The following is a 19889-nucleotide window of genomic DNA, read 5'->3' on the forward strand; positions in this document are numbered from 1 at the left end:
TCCTCTAACCACACCGTTCACATCCTTTGTGCTTATTTTTTTTCGTTGCATATTTCATAAAGGAGAATCAGTGAATTAAAATGTCTATCTACCCAGACTAGATTTTTCCCCCTTTATTTTTAACATTAAAAATGTTAGAAGACTTTCCTGTTGGCCCAGTGATTAAGAACCCACCTGTCAATGCAGGGGTCACGGGTCTGATCCCTAGGGAAGATTCCACATGCCACAGAGCGACTGAGCCTGTGGGGCACAACTATGGATCCACAACCATGAGGCCCGTGTGCCCAGGGCCCGTGTGCCAGGGCCCGTGTGTCAGGGCCCGTGTGCCCAGAGCCTATGTGCCAGGGCCTGTGTGCCTGAGAGCATGTGCCAAGAGCCCGTGTGTCCAAAGCCTGTGTGCCAGAGCCCGTGTGCCCGAGCCCGTGTGCCCGAGCCCGTGTGCCCAGAGCCCGTGTGCCAGGGCCCGTGTGCCAGAGCCCGTGTGCCCAGAGCCCGTGTGCCCGGGCCCATGTGCCAGAGCCCGTGTGCCCAGAGCCCGTGTGCCCAGGGCCCGTGTGCCCAGAGGCCGTGTGCCCAAGACCGTGTGCCCGAGCCCGTGTGCCCAGAGCCCATGTGCCAGGGCCCGTGTGCCCAGAGCCCGTGTGCCCAAGACCGTGTGCCCGGACCCGTGTGCCAGGGCCCGTGTGCCCAGAACCCGTGTGCCCAAGACCGTGTGCCAGGGCCCGTGTTCCCGGGCCCGTGTGCCAGAACCCGTGTGCCCAGAGCCCGTGTGCCCAAGACCGTGTGCCCGGACCCGTGTGCCAGGGCCCGTGTGCCCAAGACCGTGTGCCTGAGACCGTGTGCCAGGGCCCATGTGCCAGGGCCCGTGTGCCCAGAACCCATGTGCCAGGGCCCGTGTGCCCAGAGCCCGTGTGCCCAGAGTCCACGGGCCACAACGAGAGAAGCTACTGCCGTGAGAAGCCGGTGTCCACAAAGGAACAGCCCTGTCCTCGATCTCCACAATGAGAGAAAAATGTGCAGCAACAAATTCGCAGCATGGCCAGAGATAAAATTAATAAATCTAAAAAAATGTTAGCAAACGGAGAAACACCAGGATTCACTGAACTTTTTTGCGGGTCCGCGAGCAGGGAATCCAGGCGGGACTGCTGGGTGCTCCCACCCTGCGCTTTCTGTGACTTCTCTGTGCCTCAGTCTACCCGTCTCTGAAGTGGGTCTAAGACCTCCGTGCATAGAGCCGCCGTGCAGAGGGCCTGAGGCAGCTGGTGGAGAGAGGCAGGCAGATGCTGATGACCGAGCGACCATGCAGTGTGTGTTGGGACAAAGGGCTCTGTCCTCTCGGCCATCGGCCTCCTCGTCCGACAGACCCCAGACACGCGCCCACCAGCCTTGGCCCCGCGGCGCGTCCCGGCTCCCTGGCCCCTCTGATCTTCTGTCCCCGGCACTGGAGGCCCAGCCGCGTCCTTCTGTCCACCCTCCAGAGCTTGTTTGTGTGCCCCCAAAGACAGTGGGGGCAGGGGTCAGCCAGCCCCCCGCCCTGCATCTTCTGGACCTTCAAGTGACCGCCCCAGGCAGCTCCCGGCCCGTCCCCCGGCCTGAGATGGGCTGCCCCGGGATGTGTCTCTGTCCTCCACACTCTGCTTCCTGCAAGGCTGGTTCGGAGGTGTCCACTTCCTGCCAAGCCTCCAGGGGCTTGTCCATCTCAGCAGGAGCCGTCAGAGCGCCCAGGCTGTTCTGCTCATTGCCTGCAGGGTCGTCGGGGGCTGGCCGGTGCCTGCTGGATCTGCTGGCCTCCGGGGCTCCTCCGCTACCTGGACCAGCTTGAGGGGCGGCCCCTCCCTGAACCTCCTCCCTCCCTACCCCCTTCTTGCCTTTCACAACAAATACTTGTAAATGACCACCCTGTGCTGTCAGTGTGGAGGTACAGAGGGAAACAGGTGGGGTCTGCTGAGCGGCCAAGCACCTCTGCAGGCCGCGCGCAGGGCAGACCCCGCAGGGGGGCATGGGGCGCCCCCCGCCCTTGTAGGCGCTGTGGGAGTGGGAGCGATGAGCCCGCACCCCACCCCGAGCGGCTGACAGCTGCTGCCCACCACGCGGACTCCCCTTTGCCCCACGAGCTGGCAGGTCCACACCTGGGCCCATGCACAGCAAAAATGCCTTAGATGCCCAGGAGTCTGGACGGGCCACGCCTGAGTACTGGCCCCTGAGGGCACGGATCCAAGCTCACGACGTTGGCCCTGATGGAGAGAAAGACTCATGCTGGGGCAGCCGTGCCCAGCCTCTCAGGCGTCAGGGGCCAGGTTTTGGGGAAGGTTTTCCGCGGGACCGGGGAGGGAGGTTTGGGGATGACTCGAGCATGTTGCGTCTACTGTGCACTTTATTTCTACCGTCGTGACCTCAGCTCCGCCTCAGATCGGCAGGCATCAGGCCCCGGAGGCTGGGTATCCCCGCGCTAGAGGACTCAAGGTTCAAAGCCAGAACAAAGCCTCTGCGTTGTTGGACGTCAGGACGTGGTCACCTCTGGGGCGAGTGACCTCGGAGGTGCCTCTTCCGCGGGTCGCTTTGCATGGTGATCTCAGCCCTCAAACAGCAGGTGGGGGGGCATCTCTAACATTACAGATCTGGGGGTCACGTCGAGGCCGATCCGTCACCCACCCTCAGAAAGACAATTGCAGGCAACTCGAAGGCCACAGTGAGAAACGTGTGAGCCCTGCCATGTGCCGGGTCTGAACCCCCAGACGCTACACAGGCCTGCGGGACTGAAGCTCGCCGGGCAGGGCAGCCCCTCCCAGGGTTGGGGGGCGGCTATAACTACCAGGGGATCCACAGGTCCCCAAGCCCAGGAACTTCCCACCTGGGCGAGGGTGTGCGGGCACACGGGACACCAGCGTGTCCACGGCCTCTCCCGCTCTGGGCGCTTGGGTCTCTGCCGCAGGCCTGCAGGGGCGCCCCATGGACCATCTTCCCGCCGGATCGTCCCCTGAGCCCCCTTGCCCCAGGGAAGGTCTGCCCGGCCCCAGGTGCCTCCAAGGAGCCCCTCTGTGCCGGTTCCGTCCTCCTGGTGCTGGAGATGCCCTGAAGGCGGGTGAGACCCAGGGAAGTAAACTCCAGGCAGGCTGGGGCCGTCCCCAGGGACCCCAGGTCTGTAGTTGGGAGCCCCGGGCTGAGCATATCTGGGAGGACAGGAGAGCCAGCGCAGGAAGCAGTCTGAGCGTCCGTCTTCGGGTGACAAAGATGTAGGCTTTGGAGGAAGCAGGAGGAAGGGGTGCTCAGCCAGGGACCCCAAGAGTAGAGACCCCCAGGGAGGAGGCCCTGGGGTAGGGACGTCTCCACAAAGACGGGAAGGCAGGGGAAAGGCCTGGGGTGGGGGTGAGTGGCCGGAGCGGGTGGGTGAAGGCAAACAGGTTGGGGGTGATAACCGCAGGCGGAGAGGATGAGGAGGCTCAGAATCTCCTCCAGGATTCCCGGATTCTGCAGGTTCTAAGGGTCAGCGGGAGCCCAGCCGCCGTTCCCCAGACCCCCCCGGACCCCCGCCCTCCCACCCTGTCAAGGCCTCGGCCGCCTGGACGGGCTGATAGGCGCTGGCTCTGCACCTGTCAGGCTGTGTGGATGGCTCCTTGCCTCTGATCCCCTTATCCTGCTGCTGGGACCAGGCGTGCTTCTTTGAGGCAAAGTAATTTATTTTTTAATTACAGACGGCACCGGGCCTGAACAAAGGAAAGCAGCTCAGTTTGAGTCGGAGAGGTCTCTGCAGAGCTTTCCCACCCCTGCCCCCCGCCTGCTCTGCTCGGAGCCCAAGGGCCCCATCTGGGGTCTAGGCACCCATCTGCAGGGTGGGGTGGGGGTCGCGTGGCTACAGGGCCCTTCCAGCTGGGGCATCTGTAATTCTCGCAGACTTCCTCCTCTTTCTCCTTTGATACTTTCAGATGCAACACAGCTCACACGCCTCCCCCCAAGCAGGGGCCTTGGACAAGCACCCCCTGCCAGGAGACCCTGAAGCTGCCCCTTGATGAGACTGGTCGCCCAGGCGACACACACGTAATCAAAGCTGACACCCCAAATGGGCCGATCAATAGTTCCACTGGCCCACCCCGCCTGGTGGGGAGAGGAGTGTTTAGACAGCTTTCTCTTTTCTCGTCTCACAGGCCCGAGGGCCCAGGGACATCCCTTCTCAGCTGCCCTCTGCCCTGACATCTCCCCTTGGAAACGTTCTGGGGAACACTGGTGGGGACCGGCAGAGGCCTGCCCCCTGGCCTGGTGTCCACGGTCCCCAGGCTGCGGGCGGGACCACGCGGAGCCAGGAGGACAGTCCGTGAGCACCTCGGCCTGTGGAGCAATGCGGTCCTCCAGGGCCAGACCCGGGTCCCCCGTGGCCATCGAGCCCCCAGGGCAGTCCTTCCCCGGGTCCTCGCTCCACTGCTTCTCAGGGTCAGACCCGGACCCCCACCCCTCGGGCATGGCTCCTTATGCCTCCCTTTCCAGCCCCAGTGGGGGCCCACGACCCCAAGGCCTGAGACAGTCTCCCTGGGGACAGGACGCTGGGGAGAGCCTGGCCCAGCCCTGACCCTGCGTCTCAGGTGGACGCTCCCCATGGGCTCTGGGCCTGAGGTTCCCATCTCAGCCTCTCACCTAGAGATCCGGGAGGCTCCTGGGCCCCCCCCGACTGGGCTCAGCATGCTCCACACCCGCTCCTCCTCTGCGCCCTCCCCTAGGGGGCCCAGTTGGCCCCGCCCCTGAAGGCCCCCTCCCCCACCTCCTCTGGGCTCCCCCGCGTCACCTCTGCGTCTCCCACCAGGACAGCAGCCCCTGGCTCCTGACTGCTCCTGGCTCCTCCCCGGGGCCACCACGCATCCTGGAAGCCCTAAGAGTGATCCCACTGCCCTGCTGAAGACCCCTCCTCCCCCGTCCTGCTTCATCTCCAGGGGGCACCCTGCAGGGACCCATCAGCAGAGGACGGTCTGCCTCTCCCCAGGCCCCCAGCCTCAAGCCCCCTAGGCCACCTGGAGCTCCTGGGGTGGCCCAAGCCCCCTTCCTCCTCCCCACCACGGGCTCACAGACCCACGTGTTCGGGAATCAGTCCTCATTTGCAGGCAGCGGGGGACCCTGGCTGTAGAGTGGCCTTCCTGGAGGGCCCAGCCTCGCCCACCTGCAAGGGCCTGGCCGGCGGATGGGCGGGTTCTGATCTCCGGGTGTCCCGGGACCGCGACCGCGGCGAGCCGGAGGCAGGCTGGACTCCTCGGCCCTGAGAAGGCTGCCCCGCGCCCCTCACCTCAGCTGGAGCCCCCACCCCCTGCCTAATTAACGCCCAGAGCAGCCGTCTGCTTCCTCGGTCGTCTCATCTCCGACGTTTTTCATGTCTAATCCACTGAGGAGATCTCCTGGAGGCTTTGAAGTCTCCGGGCGCACGAATAAAGATGTCACCCTGGCACACAGAGCCTCTTAATGAGCACGGGTTTGATGTGAGGCTGTGGCCCGAGGGAGCGGCCAGGCCTGCTGCTGCGGGCGGGTGGGGGGCCCAGGCTGGAAGCCAGAGAAGGCTGGGGGGTCTGAGCCCCGCAGGCCCCCGAGGAGGGGGAGGGCACAGCACAGCCAGGCCCCTCATCCCTCTGGGTCAGGGACCCCAGGCCTCGGGGCCCAGCGCCAGAGACCTGGGTCAGGCAGTGGGCTGAAGACAGACAGCAGGTCAGGGAGACGGGAGAGACGGCCCCTCACAGGGGAGACGGGCCTGGATGGGGGGGTGTGTGTGGGGGAGCAGGGTAAGATGGCTGGGGGAGATGGACCTGGGAGGGGAGGGGGAGGAATGGGCCTAGAGGGGAGGGGGATGGGGACAGGGGGAGATGGAGGCTGGGGGAGGGGGAAATGGAGGCTGGGGGAGGGGGAGACAGAGGCTGGGGGAGGGGGAGATGGAGGCTGGGGGAGGGGTAGATGGAGGCTGGGGGAGGGGGAGATGGAGGCTGGGGGAGGGGGAGACAGAGGCTGGGGGAGGGGGAGATGGAGGCTGGGGGAGGGGAGACAGAGGCTGGGGGAGGGGGAGATGGAGGCTGGGGGAGGGGTAGATGGAGGCTGGGGGAGGGGGAGACAGAGGCTGAGGGAGGGGGAGATGGAGGCTGGGGGAGAGGGAGATGGAGGCTGGGGGAGGGGGAGACAGAGGCTGGGGGAGGGGGAGATGGAGGCTGGGGGAGGGGTAGATGGAGGCTGGGGGAGGGGAGACAGAGGCTGGGGGAGGGGGAGATGGAGGCTGGGGGAGAGGGAGATGGAGGCTGGGGGAGGGGGAGACAGAGGCTGGGGGAGGGGGAGGGGTCAGGGGGAGATGGAGGCTGGGGGAGGGGGAGATGGAGGCTGGGGGAGAGGGAGATGGAGGATGGGGGAGGGGTAGATGGAGGCTGGGGGAGGGGTAGATGGAGGCTGGGGGAGAGGGAGGGGTCGGGGGAGAGGGAGGCTGGGGATGGGGGAGGGGGAGATGGAGGCTGGGGGAGAGGGAGGGGTCAGGGGGAGATGGAGGCTGGGGGAGGGGGAGACAGAGGCTGGGGGAGGGGGAGGGGTCAGGGGGAGATGGAGGGAGGGGGAGGGGGAGATGGAGGCTGGGGGAGAGGGAGGGGGAGACAGAGGCTGGGGGAGGGGGAGAGAGAGATGGAGGCTGGGGGAGGGAGTAAGGGAAGGTGGGATGTGAAGCACAGAATGTACCAGAATCTCCATGAGGAAATACCTGGCTTAACAAAGCATTTCCATATTACAGAATAATGCCATATTTGGGAAATGAAAGTATTTTTCCTGTATCCTGTAAAAAGGAGAGTAGAACTAAACAAATTCTCCAGGCAGCCGGGGCTGGGATTTAAGAAGACGGCAACAGGACTCCCCTGGTGGTCCAGAGGTCAAGACTCTGCCTGCCAGTGCGGGGGACACGGTTTGATCCCCGGTCAGGAAGATCCCACCGGCCACAGAGCGACTGCAGAGCCTGTGTTCCATGCCAGAGCCCGAGCGCTGCAACAAGCGGAGCCGCCGCCGTGAGAGACCCAAGCGCGGCGAGCAGGGAGCAGCCCCCGCTCTCTGCAACCAGAGAAAACCGGTGCAGCCAAAGACAAACGAATAAACTAGGAAAAAGAAGCAGACAGTGGCCAGGGCCGGGGCCAGTTTCTTTGGGCGTCCACACGCTGCCCGGGGCAGGGCGTCACCCTGACTTTTCAGGGAAGACACCTGGGCCTTTGGCGGGGGAGCTGCTCCAGTCACAGGGCGGTAGCTCGAGGCAGGCGGGGTAGGGGCGCAGACGCTAGCCCTGCCCGTAACTCCACCCCAGATCCAGGCTGCCCTGCGCCCTCCGCGTCCGCCTCCCTCAGCGTCCGCCCCCTCCGCGTCCACCGCCTCCACCGAGAGAAGGCCCGCCGGCCTGGGGGTCGGGCCGCAGGAAGGAGCCTCCGCTTTCCTGAGCATGTGCACGTGCAGAGAACCCTACGAGCCTGGTCCATGAATCCTGCAGTAGCCCCGGGAGGCAGGCCGCACCGGAAGGGTTACAGACAAGGACCCGCGGCTCACCCCCCAGCACCCTGCGCGCGGCACGCGGGGCAGCCCCGGGCGCTGGACCCGCCCTGGGGCCAGTGGACGTCACGCAGGTGACGGAGCTCTGGCTCCCCGTCCAGGTCTCAGGGGGCCTATACCATCCACCGCGGCTCCTGCCCGGCCCAGCTGCCCCGGGGACAGGCCGGGCTGGCCTGCGGGGGACGAGACATGGGTGGCCGGGGCCCCAGCAGCGTCACCTGCCTTGGGGGCGAGTCCCAGCTCAAGCCGAGAAGCCCCCTGACCGGGTGAGATGAGCTGTGGGGTTTGCCCTCCAGGCCTTTGCTTGGGGGTGTCTGTTAGGAGCTCCACTTGTGATAAGACGTGTGTGCATGTGGCTCAGTGCCCGCCCCCAGGGAACAAGGAAAGTGGGTCTCAGGGGCGGAGACGCCCCGCCGTGTGAGCGCGCTGGGAACTCCGGACTCCAGGGCCCCGGAGGCTTCCCTCTCGCACTCAGAGGAAGGCACTCCTCCCCACCCGGCCTGCTTCCTGTTGTACTCATGGCTCCAAGGGTAACCCCCCCACGGCCCAGCATCACCCCGGCGTCACCCCGAGGGCGCCCCGCACCCCTGATTCCACACTGGGAAGAGATCTTACTGGCTGTGGTTCTGCAGGTCAAGCCGCCCCGGGGAGGCAGGTGGGTGCGAGCCTGGGACTGTACTGAGTAATTACAGGATTAGGTGTGCCCCTCGAAATTAAACGCTGCCTCTCTACCTCTAGAGCAGGACGCAGCCCCACCGCCACCGTGTAATTATCTGGTGGATTACTCCACGGAGGTCTCCCGGTAATTACGCTCCAGTCAGGAGCCAGCAGCTCCTCCAGTCATTACGACCGAGGAATCCGCTCTCGTGCGAGGCTGCCGCACGTTCTGGTGGTGCTGTCAGAGTTTGGGGACCCCCAGTGCCCTCCTTTCTGCGGTCCGAGAGGGCTCCCTGCAGGAGAGGGGACGCCCTTCCCAACCCCTCCCTCCAGGGGGATGGGCCCCCTGGACACTCAGGGTCACACGCTCACACAAGACCAGGGGCAGGAGGGTGTTGAGAGCAGGGGGGTCTGGCCACTTGCAGGCTCTGTGCCCGCCCCCTGCCTCCGTTCCCCACCTGTGACACGGGGCGGCTCTCAGGACGAAACGCACTAGAACCCGGAGGGGCGTCTACAACAGCCGGCAGAGAGTGAGTCCCAGGGTACAGGGGTCAGACCCCGGGTCCCTCTAGGGCTCAGCTGGAGGCAGGTTCAGGCCAGGACTGGGGACGGGGCGGGGGTTCGGGGGGTGCATCCGGGGAGGCGACCGGTGAGGCGAGAGGAGGGTGTGGGGTGACTATGCCGGGGCGGGCGCTCAGCCCGTGGCACCTGCTGGGGAGCGGAGCACTCCGGCCGTGGGGTTCCATCCCCGAGGGGCGCTCCTGACCCGGGGTGACCGAACCTGTCGGTCCGTCTGAGGCCGGGTCTGTCCCAAGGCTGGGACCCCGGCCAGCCCTGCTGTCAGGGACCCTCGAGGGCGGAGGGTTCCCTCTGGTGCTGTCCTCTGAGCCCGGCCGCCTCCTCCCTCACACCCCCCGCCCCGTCCTGGGGCCGTGGCTCCTGGTGTCCTCACCCCACCGCGGGCCGAGGGCTCTGGCCGGCCTGCCCCTCCGCTGGTGTGGGGGCGGGATCCCCCATTGCGGGCAGAGGACAGCGCTGCTCTGCGTCCCCCCCAGGGGCCCCCTCCCCTCCCCCTCCCCTCCCCTCACCTGTCAATCTCGCCGTTTCCTCTCCTGGTTCCCAGCTGCCTGTGGTCCTGGAAGGCAATCTGAGCCTCCCCGCTGAGCCGCCTTCCTTTCAATCTGCTGTCTCCCCACCACTTCATCATTCCCGTCAGGAGAGGCCTGGGCTGAGGGAGGCAGCCGCTCCATTCAAGCCTGATACAAAGAGTATTTTGATGTTTTCATTTCTTTCTAGTTCAATAATTCGAGAAAACACACAGATTTGGTGCTGGTTCCAACAGGCTCTCCAACTACTTTTATAAAACTTCGCATGGTTAGGAAGTGAGTGTGAGATGGGGTGTGACTGAGGCTGGGGCCCTGGGGTGGGGGCGCTGCTCTGCCTGGGGGGGGGGGGGGGGCTTATTCCAGCTTCAGACTCCCCTGTGCCCTCGGCTTGATCTGTGTGCTCAGGCAAGCCAGCTGACCCTCTGTGCCTGGACAGTCCTGCCCGGGCTGGATCTCAGGGCCTTCCTGAGATCAGAGACCCAGAGGCAGAGACCCCAGCCCAGCACGGCCGCGCCGAGGAGCTGTCCACGGTGCTGAATGGCCTCCCCGGGGCTCCCCTCCCCACCCCACGCGTGGGCCACCAATACCCGGCCTGGCTTAGGTGCTGACGTCCATCCCTCCATCCACTAGATACCGACTTAGCCCCTCATGCAGGCCTTCCCTGTGCCGAGCACTCAGGACCCGTCTTCAGAAGTCAACAAAGGTCTCTGCCTGCTGGGAGTCACGGGCCACAGGGGACCTTCTGCGGCCTCAGAGCAGGACGAGACCTGCTACAGTGGAGGAATGACTGGCCTACCCAGACTTGGGGGTCAGAGAGGGCTTCCTGGAGGAGGTGAGATCTCACCCGAGATCTAGCGGTCATCAGGATTTAGCCAAGGGAAGACTAAGACTGCCCAGAGTGGGGGTCAGTGCAGAGAGGTTTGAGAATGCTGGCTCGGGGACCATTCGCACCTCCAGCTAGTGGTGCAACTTTAAAAGGCAAATTACAGTCCCTTCCTGTGTGTCTGTTTTCCCACCTACAAAATATAAATGAATTTATTAATATTATACACTTTTATAGGGTTGTTGTGAGGATTACATGCATTTAATAAATGCCAAGTGCTTAGACCTATGACTGGAACACAGCAAACGTCTGACTGGTGCAAGGCTCAGGGTTGAGGGGGCTCAGAGGCTGTGGACACAGGCCACGTGCTGTGGGCAGGGCCGGGGCTTTGGGGGTGTCAGGGAGCCACACTGGGGGTGTCTTTCTCTCTCAGGACAGTCGGAGCTGTCAGAGGGGGTCTGTGGAGAGTAGGCTGGGTGTGTGTGTGTGTGTGTGTGCGTGTGATCGGCAGTTAGAGAGGGTCATCCAGACAGGAGCAGCCATGTGGGACGACAGGCAGGAACCGCCTAAACCCACTCCCCCAAGCCAGCCACAGTGACGGTGATGCTGGGACACTCATGACTGTGGTCATACATCTTAGAAAAGAGACGGTCTTTATTTTCCACCCCTTTTTTCCTAGTCCCTCTTCCCCCACAATAGACTCCTGGGAAGAACACCCAGGTTAACAGCCCAGCAAGTGTCCTTCCGAGCTTCCCTTTGTGTTAACAAAGTCCTACGCAGACAGACGCAGCTATACGTATACACTCGGTGCAGTTTGGTCATTGTTTTATGAAAATGGATCGTATTATACCTACTTATCTTCAAATTGCTTTTCTCACTCGACAATACCGTATAGCAATCTCTCTAAGCTTATTGGTGGAGAGTTAATTAAATTTTTTATAGGTGGCCTCATATTCCTCGGAGTGGCTGCTCCGTGGCCCGCCTCCCCTCACCCAGTCGGGTCGCTGCCCTGGTTTCTGCCTGGGCTCCCCGAGCAGGATGCCCCGTTTCACACCGGCACCCTGGCCACCTGCTCTCTCCTCCCAGGCTGATCCACAGGGGAGGTGGTCAGCAGGCTGGGCGGGGGGCGGGCGTGCACAGTGGATGTGGGGCCACCGGGCAGGCGGAGATCCATCTTGATCCGAGTGGGCGGGGTCTGTGTGCCACGGGACCCCAGACCCTCCTCCCTCCCGGCGCCCTCTTCCGTCCCCTGCCTCTGTGTCCCCCGCAGAGCCCCTGCTTCTCCTCCAGGGCTGTCAGGAGGGCCCCCCCGCCCCCGTGCCGCACAGCGGACCCCTGAGGACGCCGTAAGAGGACGCAGTCCCTGCCAGAGTCCGCATCCAGGCACGGTCCCCACTGTCCCCACTGTCTGCCAGGCCCTGAAGCCTCTGCACTCGCATCTCAGGGAGGCCCCGCCCACTGGGCCCCCACCCTGGTGGAGCTGAGAGTGGGCAGCATGGACAGGGTGGGGCCCCCAGACCCCCGGAGGCCACTCCTCGGGCCCTGGAGAGAGCCACTCCAGGCCCCCCCCACCCCCGCCCCGGGTCAGCAGTTCTGGGGGCGGCTGCGACGCGGAGCAAGGACAGCCTTTCCGTGTCTGGCCCGGTGTGAACTCTACCATGGCCTGGCTCCCACCGTGCAGGGCATGAGGTTTCTGATGATAACAGGGGCGCAGAGGTCCCTTCTCAACAAACGTTTTAAGACATGAAAAATCTTAAGGGCAATACCCACGGAGGGGCCAGAGGGCGCTGGCTGAAATACGAGGAGGGCACTTCAGTTCACTCCAAGCTGGGCCAGCCCTCTCCCCCACGCTGTTTAGAAACGCTACTGACTTGTGAGGCGTTCCCATAGAAATCTAATTTTCTGGCTTCTTTAGAAAAATCTGAACACTTGGCAAAGCTGGGCATGGGCTCCTCCGGGAGGGGCTGCGGGCCGGGAGCTGGGGGCCTCTGGTCCTTCCGGCTGTCCGGCTGTCCGGCTGTCCGACTGGCTCCTCCCGGCGCTGGTCGCCTTCCGGGCGTCTGCGCTCGGCCCCACGGAGGCGGAGCGGCCTCGGGCGCCCCCGGCGTCTTCACCACGAGCCGGGGGCTTGGCCTGGGTCCCGAACTCTCTAGTCCTCACCGTCCGGTTCGCAGCGGACGGCCTAGGCTGAGGCGGGCCGCCCTCGGGCGGGGCTGGGCGCGCTGTGCAGCGCGACCCTCCGGGGGCGGCAGGGGGCGCCCCTGCCCGCCGGAACGCGCTCCGCCGCGGGACAGGGCCGGGCGCGGTGACCGCGGGCCGCGAGCGGGCCCAGGCGGGCGCGGCCAGGTGAGCTCAGCCAGGTGAGCGGGGCCCAGGTGAGCGTGGCCAGGTGAGCGGGGCCCAGGTGAGCGTGGCCAGGTGAGCGGAGCCCAGGGGCGCACGCTCGCCGCGCCCGCCGCCCGGCTGCCCCCCACCCCCCCCCCCCCCCCCCGTTCCCTCTGGGCTCCCTGCGCCTCCCTCTCCGGCGGGTCCTCGGTTCTCCGCACCCCTGCCTCCCCCACGCGTCCGCCCTCCCCTGCCTCCTCCGTCCTGCTCTGCCGGCCTCCTGTCTGTCGTCCTGTCGGGGTCTCTGAATCAAATAGGGCTGGTGCCAGGGGTCTCTGGGGGTACGCCCTGGGTGTCTCTGGTTGCCCTCTCCCCAGAGAGGGGTCCCTGAGGGCTCCTTAGCAGTGGTGGGGTAGGGGTGGGGTGGGGCAGGAGGGTGTCAACCCCCACCACCCCCATCACGGGCAGCACAGCCCCCCACGCCCTCTGGCCACCTGGGCGGTCTTTGGGCCTTCCTGGGTCTCCCTCTCCTCCCACCGGGTCCTGGAATTGCCTGGGACAGGGTGAGGGGCTGGGGGCAGGGGCACGCTGGGCGCCCTCTGCTTGGTTGTAAGACGGCCTCTGCTGCGGCCTCCACACCCCTGCCTAGGGGCCTTTTGACCCCAGCCCTCCACCTGAACCGTCCAAGTGTGAGGCTTTTTCACCTCCGACTATCTAGAGTCCAGTGAAACGGACCTCAAATCCCACATTCCTGGGTCCTGTCTTTTGAAAGCGGGGGCCATCTCCGCTGCTCGGTGGGTGTCAGCTTGCCTGCTCCATGAGTGAGCGAGAGGGAGGCCTGGGACCCAAAGGAGCCAGGGCGGGCACGCCAGTGGGACCAGCCTGGGTCCTCTGCACAACGCGGGGCGGCGGGAGGGGCCTGAGATGCACTGGGAGCCGCTCCCCACTGGCCCTGCAGGGTGCCACACCCCAGAGGCCTGTCTGCAGCTGGGGAAAGATTGACACTCTGTCTGCTGGGGCCCCGGGGGACCCGATGCTAAGATGATGGAGCTGGAATTGCAAGGGGCTTATTACCAGGACCGCCCGTGAGAGAGAAGGGGGGAGGGCACAGGTCTGAGCCTTCTGCAAAGAGAGGGGAGGAGATAGGCTGTCGGAAGTGCCCTGGCCTGGAGCCTGGCTCCGAGAGGGTCTGCTTGCCCAGGAGCCCTTCCCACAGGCTGTCCACGGAGGCGCCGGCTTGGAGCCGTGTGTGCTTGCCGGCCAAGGTCCGGCTGCCTTTCTGCGCGGCGGGCAGCCTGGGCTGCACTCACCTCGTCCACTAGTTAGGCTGCAGCCTGGCCCGCACAGTCCAGCCTGGTGCTCATGTTGGCAGACACAGGGTCAGAAACGAAGAGGGTCAGTAGGTAACTGGGGAGTCGGGCAAGGGCTGGGTCTCACCGGGCTTTGAGCTGACAGCTGAGCTCAGATATGGCGCTCCGTCCACTCGCAGTGGCTTTCCTCCCAAGAGGCTGGGGGCACGTCCGGCCGCCCAGGGCCAGGCCCCCAAGGGACGCCCTGTCTGCCCGCTGGGCTCTGGCCCTGGACACAGTCTTTGTGGTTGGCACTTGGCACCTGCGTCTCAGCCCAGCTGCTGCAGATGGTGGCTCAGTGGGGCTGTGCCCACGTCCTGGTAACAGAGGGGCGGATCTCCAGCCTCAGAGGAGGGTCTCCGCAGGCCCCTTGTCCAGGACAAGGCCCCCTGGCAGGCGGCACTTGCCAGAGCTGCGGTCCTGCAGGGCAGACAGCACCCCAGATGGCCCGAGAGCTGATGCGTGGAAGGGATGCAGGGCTGTGCTCTCTGGATCAACCAGCTGCTGCGTGGAGGCCGCGTGAGCCCGCGGGCAGCCGCCTTGATCTGCCGCCCGGGTGTGGCGCCCTGCGGCAAGTCACTTAACCTCTCTGGGACACCCCATTCCCGGGCTGCCTGAGCGGAGAGAGGAGGGCCCCGGCTGCTCCGAGACGAGCTCCTGGCTCTGATGCCAGCCTCACACTGGTCTCTTGAATGTACACGTCAAGGTTCTCTTTGCAACCACATCAGAGCAAATGGCAACACTCAGCAATTAATGCATCCCTCCCCCCCCAACCAAGACTTGAGTCTTCACAAAGTTCCCAGTGCCTTTCATTTCGAATAGGTGGCTGTCAGGAGGAGCCACACAGCTCAAGAGACTCACAGACGTGGTAATTAAAGATGCCAGTCTTAGTGGTGAGAGTGGGGAGGGGGAGGCCCAGGCCCAGGGGCATGGGAGCACAGCCAGCGAGGTGCCCCGGCACCGGGAGCCTGGTGTCAGCCTCACAGCCAGTTGACAAGGCACTGTCATGACCTCTCTCAGGATCCCGCCATCTTCCAGAAAGGCCCGTTTCACTCATCCCATTTCGCAGGTGGGAAAACCAAGACCGAAGCTCAGAGCCCTTATCTTGGCTACAAGCTGATCCCCTGCTGCAGACTGATCATCCCTCTGACAGGCTGAGCCCAGTGACACAGTTGGCAGCGCAGTCCCCAGCCAGAGGTGGGTGGACTGCGGGGGTGCAGGTGACCCAGAGCAAGCCCACCTCTGCTGGCGGCAGAGCTGAGACCTCCCAGCCACTGGCTGTGGGCCGCGGGGAGGAGGCCCTGAGGGGTGGCTGGGGGACCCTGGCCCATCCAGGCCCAACCCAGAGAATGGGTGTGTGAATTGGGCTGGGGGACGCCCCTCCTAAGGGCTCTTGAGTGTTCAGGGGCACACAGCGCAGTGGGCAGGGAGCAGCCTCCTCTCTGATACTTCTCCTCATGGACACAGGCGCCTCTGGCCACATCGGGTGGGGCTGGGTGGACCTGCCGTCCCTGAGGGGCTGGCCAGGCAAGCGCCTGGTCTGGCCTGGGCTCCTGGCATGACCTCACTGGCACCCCGCAATTCCTGGATGAGGAGCCGGATCCCATGGCCCAGAGAGCTGGGCACGGACGGGCTTCGTCCTCATCCCTCTGCCGTTGGCTGGCCGGCGTCCCCCTCCCCCTCGTGGGCTCCCCTCTGACAGGCACCTCATTAGCAGAATCTCTGTAAATAACGTCAGCCTGTTAGAGCTACGACAAGCTAGCTCGTTAAAGCTCTCTGCTCGTCTCCCTTCCCAATTAGTGTGTCCACGATGCCCGCGCTGCGCGTGACAGGGCATCTTGGCAAGTCGCGCGGCCAAGGCAGCCCCATCACTGGGGGCAGTTGTCCGCAACCCCGGGACTTGAGGAGGCTGCCCCCTCCTCCCCATCCTGCGGCCGGCAGGGGAGGGGTCGGCCTCTAGGAGACGTGTGGGGTGCAGGTGCCAGTGCTGGGGGGGGGCGGGGGACAGGGCATAGCCAGCCTCGAGCCCCGCAGCGGGTGCACACGCTGTTTGTGTCCGCGCTGGACACACTACGGACCATTTGCCCGCATTCAAGGACCAGATTTCCACTCCGGATTGCCCCGTGAAATCTTACCTGTCCTGTGTCCCTTCTCAAAGTCTCCCGCTTAGCTCCTTTCATGGGACCTCAGCCTTCGCACGGCAGCTTCTGGGGACACCGTTCTTCTTGTGGGAGCTGAATGTCACGGGTGACAACAACGGAGGGGACTTCAGGCTGGAAAGGAGAAGAGCGCGCTGGAGGAGGTTGTGCAGGAAGGGGTGATCATGTTCCCAGGACTAGCCTTACCAGGTTGCAGCTTTTCTCGACTTATTTTTTTAACACATGAAGAATCAGAGAGGCTCAGCCCCTTGCTCCAGCTCACACAGCCGGTGGTCTAGAGCTGGGATCTGACCACCGGAGTGTGGCTTACCTGTGCCAGCAGGTTCACGGGAGCAGAGACCCTCCAGGGAGCCCTCCCTTTGCCCCTTGGGAGGTGAGCACAGCTGACCCTGCTCCATCCTCTCCTCTGAGAGGTTTCGCTACACCTGACCAGACTTCCTTCTGCTTCACTTGGGGAAGGAAACTGCTCCCAATTTCTTTCCCTCTTGCTGAATCGATAGCTTAGCTGGGCAAGGCAGAAAATGAAATTTACATTCAATGGTTTCCATGGCAACCACAGTGCTGGACCAGCTTCTCTCACTCTTGGGGCACCGTGTTCTGAGAGGAGACAGGTACATCGAAGCCTCGACTCCCGAGAAGGTGGCAGGGGGTTAACTAGAACGGAAGAAGCACGGGCCCCTCGACCAGCCCCTCCTCTGGCTGTGAGTTCTGTGGGGTGAGAGGAGCCTTCTTTTTTCCTGAGGTAGCAGGGGAGCAGACTGTTTGCACCGTATCCCCAGCATCACCACGGCTCACATTTCTAAAGCTATGCTCTGTGCCAGGCTTGGTGCTCAGTGCTGAAGCATTGCTTCCTTCCATCTTTGCTTCGGTCCCACAAGGTAGGTTATCCCACTTCAGAGACGAGGGAGTCTTGTAAGCCTGGCTCAGTGGCCCAGAGGGTAACAGCCCTGAAATGGGGCCCGCATCTGCTTGACCCCGGGACTGTGGTCTTAGGAATTCCACGATAGGAGGAAGCATTTGGAGCTCACCCCAGGAGGCACGGGAGGCAGCTCCCTTTCTGCACCACTTCCCCGCCACCCCCCCACCCAATGATCTACAGAGAGGACTGCAGCCCCCAGGCCCGGGGCGCTGGGATGCAGCCTGGCAGCCCGGCTGTCCTCGCACGTCTAGTCAAGGCCTGGCTCTCAGCCCTGAATGAGGGATTACAGTGTCTACTTCCCGGGGTGTTGATTGATTAAATGAGAGGAAACCCTGAAAGCACTCGGGGTGCAGCCCGGCCAGGGGCGTCCTTAGTGTCAGTAACTCTCACAGTTGCCGCTGGGGCGGGAGGCAGGGAGGTGATCAGCGGGGCTTCCTGGAGGAGGCAGGCGCTGGGCCGAGCCTGGCCGGGAGGAGGGAGGGCGTTCCCTCAGCACCCCTCCAGCTCCCCTCTCAGAAACCTTCTCCTCCTTCCTTGCTCTGTGCGGTTCCCCAGGGGCTGGCTCTGCCCACGCCGATCCTAGGTGTGGGCACACAACTAGCCAATGTGCTTACTCGCTCAGTCGAGTCTGACTCTTTGCCACCCCATGGACTCTAGCCTGCCAGGCAAGCATACTGGAGGGGGTTGTCATTCCCTTCTCCAGGGGATCTTCCCGATCCAGGGATCGAACCCACGTCTCCTGCGTTGCGGGCAGGTTCTTTACCACCAGGGAAGCCCAGTCAGAGGTCAGCGTCTCCCAGCTGAACTGATCGGCTGGGAGGTGGGCACGCGTCTGCAGCAGAGCCGCTCAGTCAAGGTGTGCCAGACCAGAGGGTCCCGCGGGGCTGGCGGTGCTGAGGCTGTGGGAGGGCGAGCCTGAAGCTGCCCGCTGGGGAATCAGGCCGGCACAGAGCCAGGCGTAGCTCTGAAGTAGCAAGAGACGGATTCCTGGCCGTGTTCCTGGATCCAGCTGTGCCTGAAGCCCCAAGGCTCTTCTGGTACAGGAGCCAGTAGCTCTCTTTCCCTTTATTTAGGCCGGTGCGAGCTAAGATCATGCCTTCTGAATCACAAGAGCCTCCAAAGGAGTGATGGCATTGGGCTGAGCAGATGCCAGTCACCAGGTCACAGGGTCCTAAGTGCCTTCCTGGGGAACTCAGACCGTCACAGGCAGAGAACTGCTAGGATCGTTCTGGGCTCCTGAAAGACCCTCCGAGGCGTTATCCTGTCCAGGGCGCGCAGTGGCCTGGTTGGCAGATGCTGATCTAACCTGCCGAGGGGCGTCACAGGCAGCAAATGAGATCACAACACACACTGCCCGAATGTGGATGTACACGATCTGAAATTCAGATTTCAGTGGGACTCCTGTATCTGTCTGGCAGCCCTGACCGCCCCCCACTGGTGGGGAGGTGGGTTTCCCCGTCCTTCCCATTACAAAGGGCACAAACAGCGGAAGTCGACGTCTCGCGTCTCAAGGACGCCCACAGGGCGAGCTCCTCAAAGGGGATTACTGGTCCCTGATGGAATTTGTAATTTTGCTGGGTTCTGCCAGCTTCCTTTCATTAGGGTGGTGTCAGTCTACACCCCCACCAGCACCGTTTCAGCATGCTTGTTGCCCCACAGCTTTGCCCACAGACAGAATCACCGAAGTGTGGGATTCCTGCCATTTTGTCTGGTGGGAAATGGGAACTGAAAACTTTCAAAACACTGTGAACAGATTCAGGTGGAAAATGCAAATAAGGAAACCGCTGGATTCAGCTTCTGGCAGACCAGTTTGCTGTGGCCACTCTACGCCTGTTAGCGCCAGCATTCTCTACAACTGTGTGAAGTGACACTTCTAGCCCAGAGAGGTTAAGTAACCTGCCCAAAGTCACAGCGCTGGCGAATGTGGAAGCAAGTCTGTAAGCAGAGTAAAGGGACACAGCAGGTGATTAAATAATTAATCCCACGAGGAGACTGTGAGCAGAAAAAGTATGGGAGATCCTTATAAGTTAATGATGACTCAGGAAAGCAGGTTTGACTACAAAAACCAAGCAGGCCTGCTGAGAAGCAAAACCACGCAGCAGAAGCCGGAGACGTGCCCCCAAAACAACGGGACATCGGTGGCAGGAGACCCACAGCCTGTCCAGCAAGCTCCGTAAGTTAACGAGCCCTAGGACAGAAGGGTGTTCACCGTACAGAGACTGGAATGCTTTGTTACCGTCCTGGCTTGACCACGTCAGGACAAAAACCCCCCACCCAACCTGGAGGAGCGGCTGGTGATGGAAGCATGGCTTCTACTGAAGAATGAGGAGGAAGGTGGTCTTCCCCCTCCCCACTTTTCCTGTGATTATACAACGGTAGCCCACTAACTTGTTGGGGTGCGTCACCCTCTTGTCCGCCCACTTGAGAAGCTCACATGCGTCCTTTCTAATACATCACTTCTTATCTATGACTGCTGCTCGATGAATTCTTTCTGCAGTGAGACGTAGGGGAACGGAGCTCTTCAGAGCCCCCTCAAAACGCCAGCCGGCAGTCTCGTCCATGATCTTCCAACCACACTCCCGCGCAGTCATGCTGAGGTGGGCCCGGGCAGGTGTGGCAAGCCCATCCTCCGCTCCCGAGTCTCTCCTGACACTCCAGCTCGCCATGTCATCCATCACCCGTGCGGCTGGGCCGTGTGTCTGACGCCCATGGCATCAGCCTCGGCCCTGGCCCAGGAGGGAGTGTAGGGGCCTTGTTGAAGGCTGGACCGTCTTGCTTGACTCAGCTAATTGGTTAAATGGATTCTTCCACATGTGCAGTGCTGAGCTTTCTGCTTCCATAAGGCATAATATTAATTTTAATTAAATCTCTGAAAGCTTGGCTAAATATTTCCATTTTCTGAGCATGTCCCTTGATCACAGAGTTCCTGTTCCCGAGATGAGACCGATGGGAACAGCAGCCCTCCCTTCTCCTCTGCCTCCTGCTCTGACACTGGGGAAACGGGCCGGCCGTGACGAGGGG

General features: G+C 63.1%; 1 protein-coding gene across 1 annotated transcript; it reads left to right on the forward strand.

Moving 5' to 3' along the window:
* The first annotated feature begins 364 nt into the window (after positions 1–364).
* Positions 365–1175, forward strand: LOC136167499 (keratin-associated protein 16-1-like). The gene is made up of 2 exons (XM_065935051.1): positions 365–952; positions 1128–1175. Exons 1-2 carry the CDS (start codon positions 365–367, stop codon positions 1173–1175), a joined length of 636 nt encoding a protein of 211 aa, XP_065791123.1.
* The last annotated feature ends 18714 nt before the right edge of the window (positions 1176–19889 follow it).

This window comes from Muntiacus reevesi, chromosome 4, assembly GCF_963930625.1.
Source record: "Muntiacus reevesi chromosome 4, mMunRee1.1, whole genome shotgun sequence".
Taxonomy (NCBI): domain Eukaryota; kingdom Metazoa; phylum Chordata; class Mammalia; order Artiodactyla; family Cervidae; genus Muntiacus; species Muntiacus reevesi.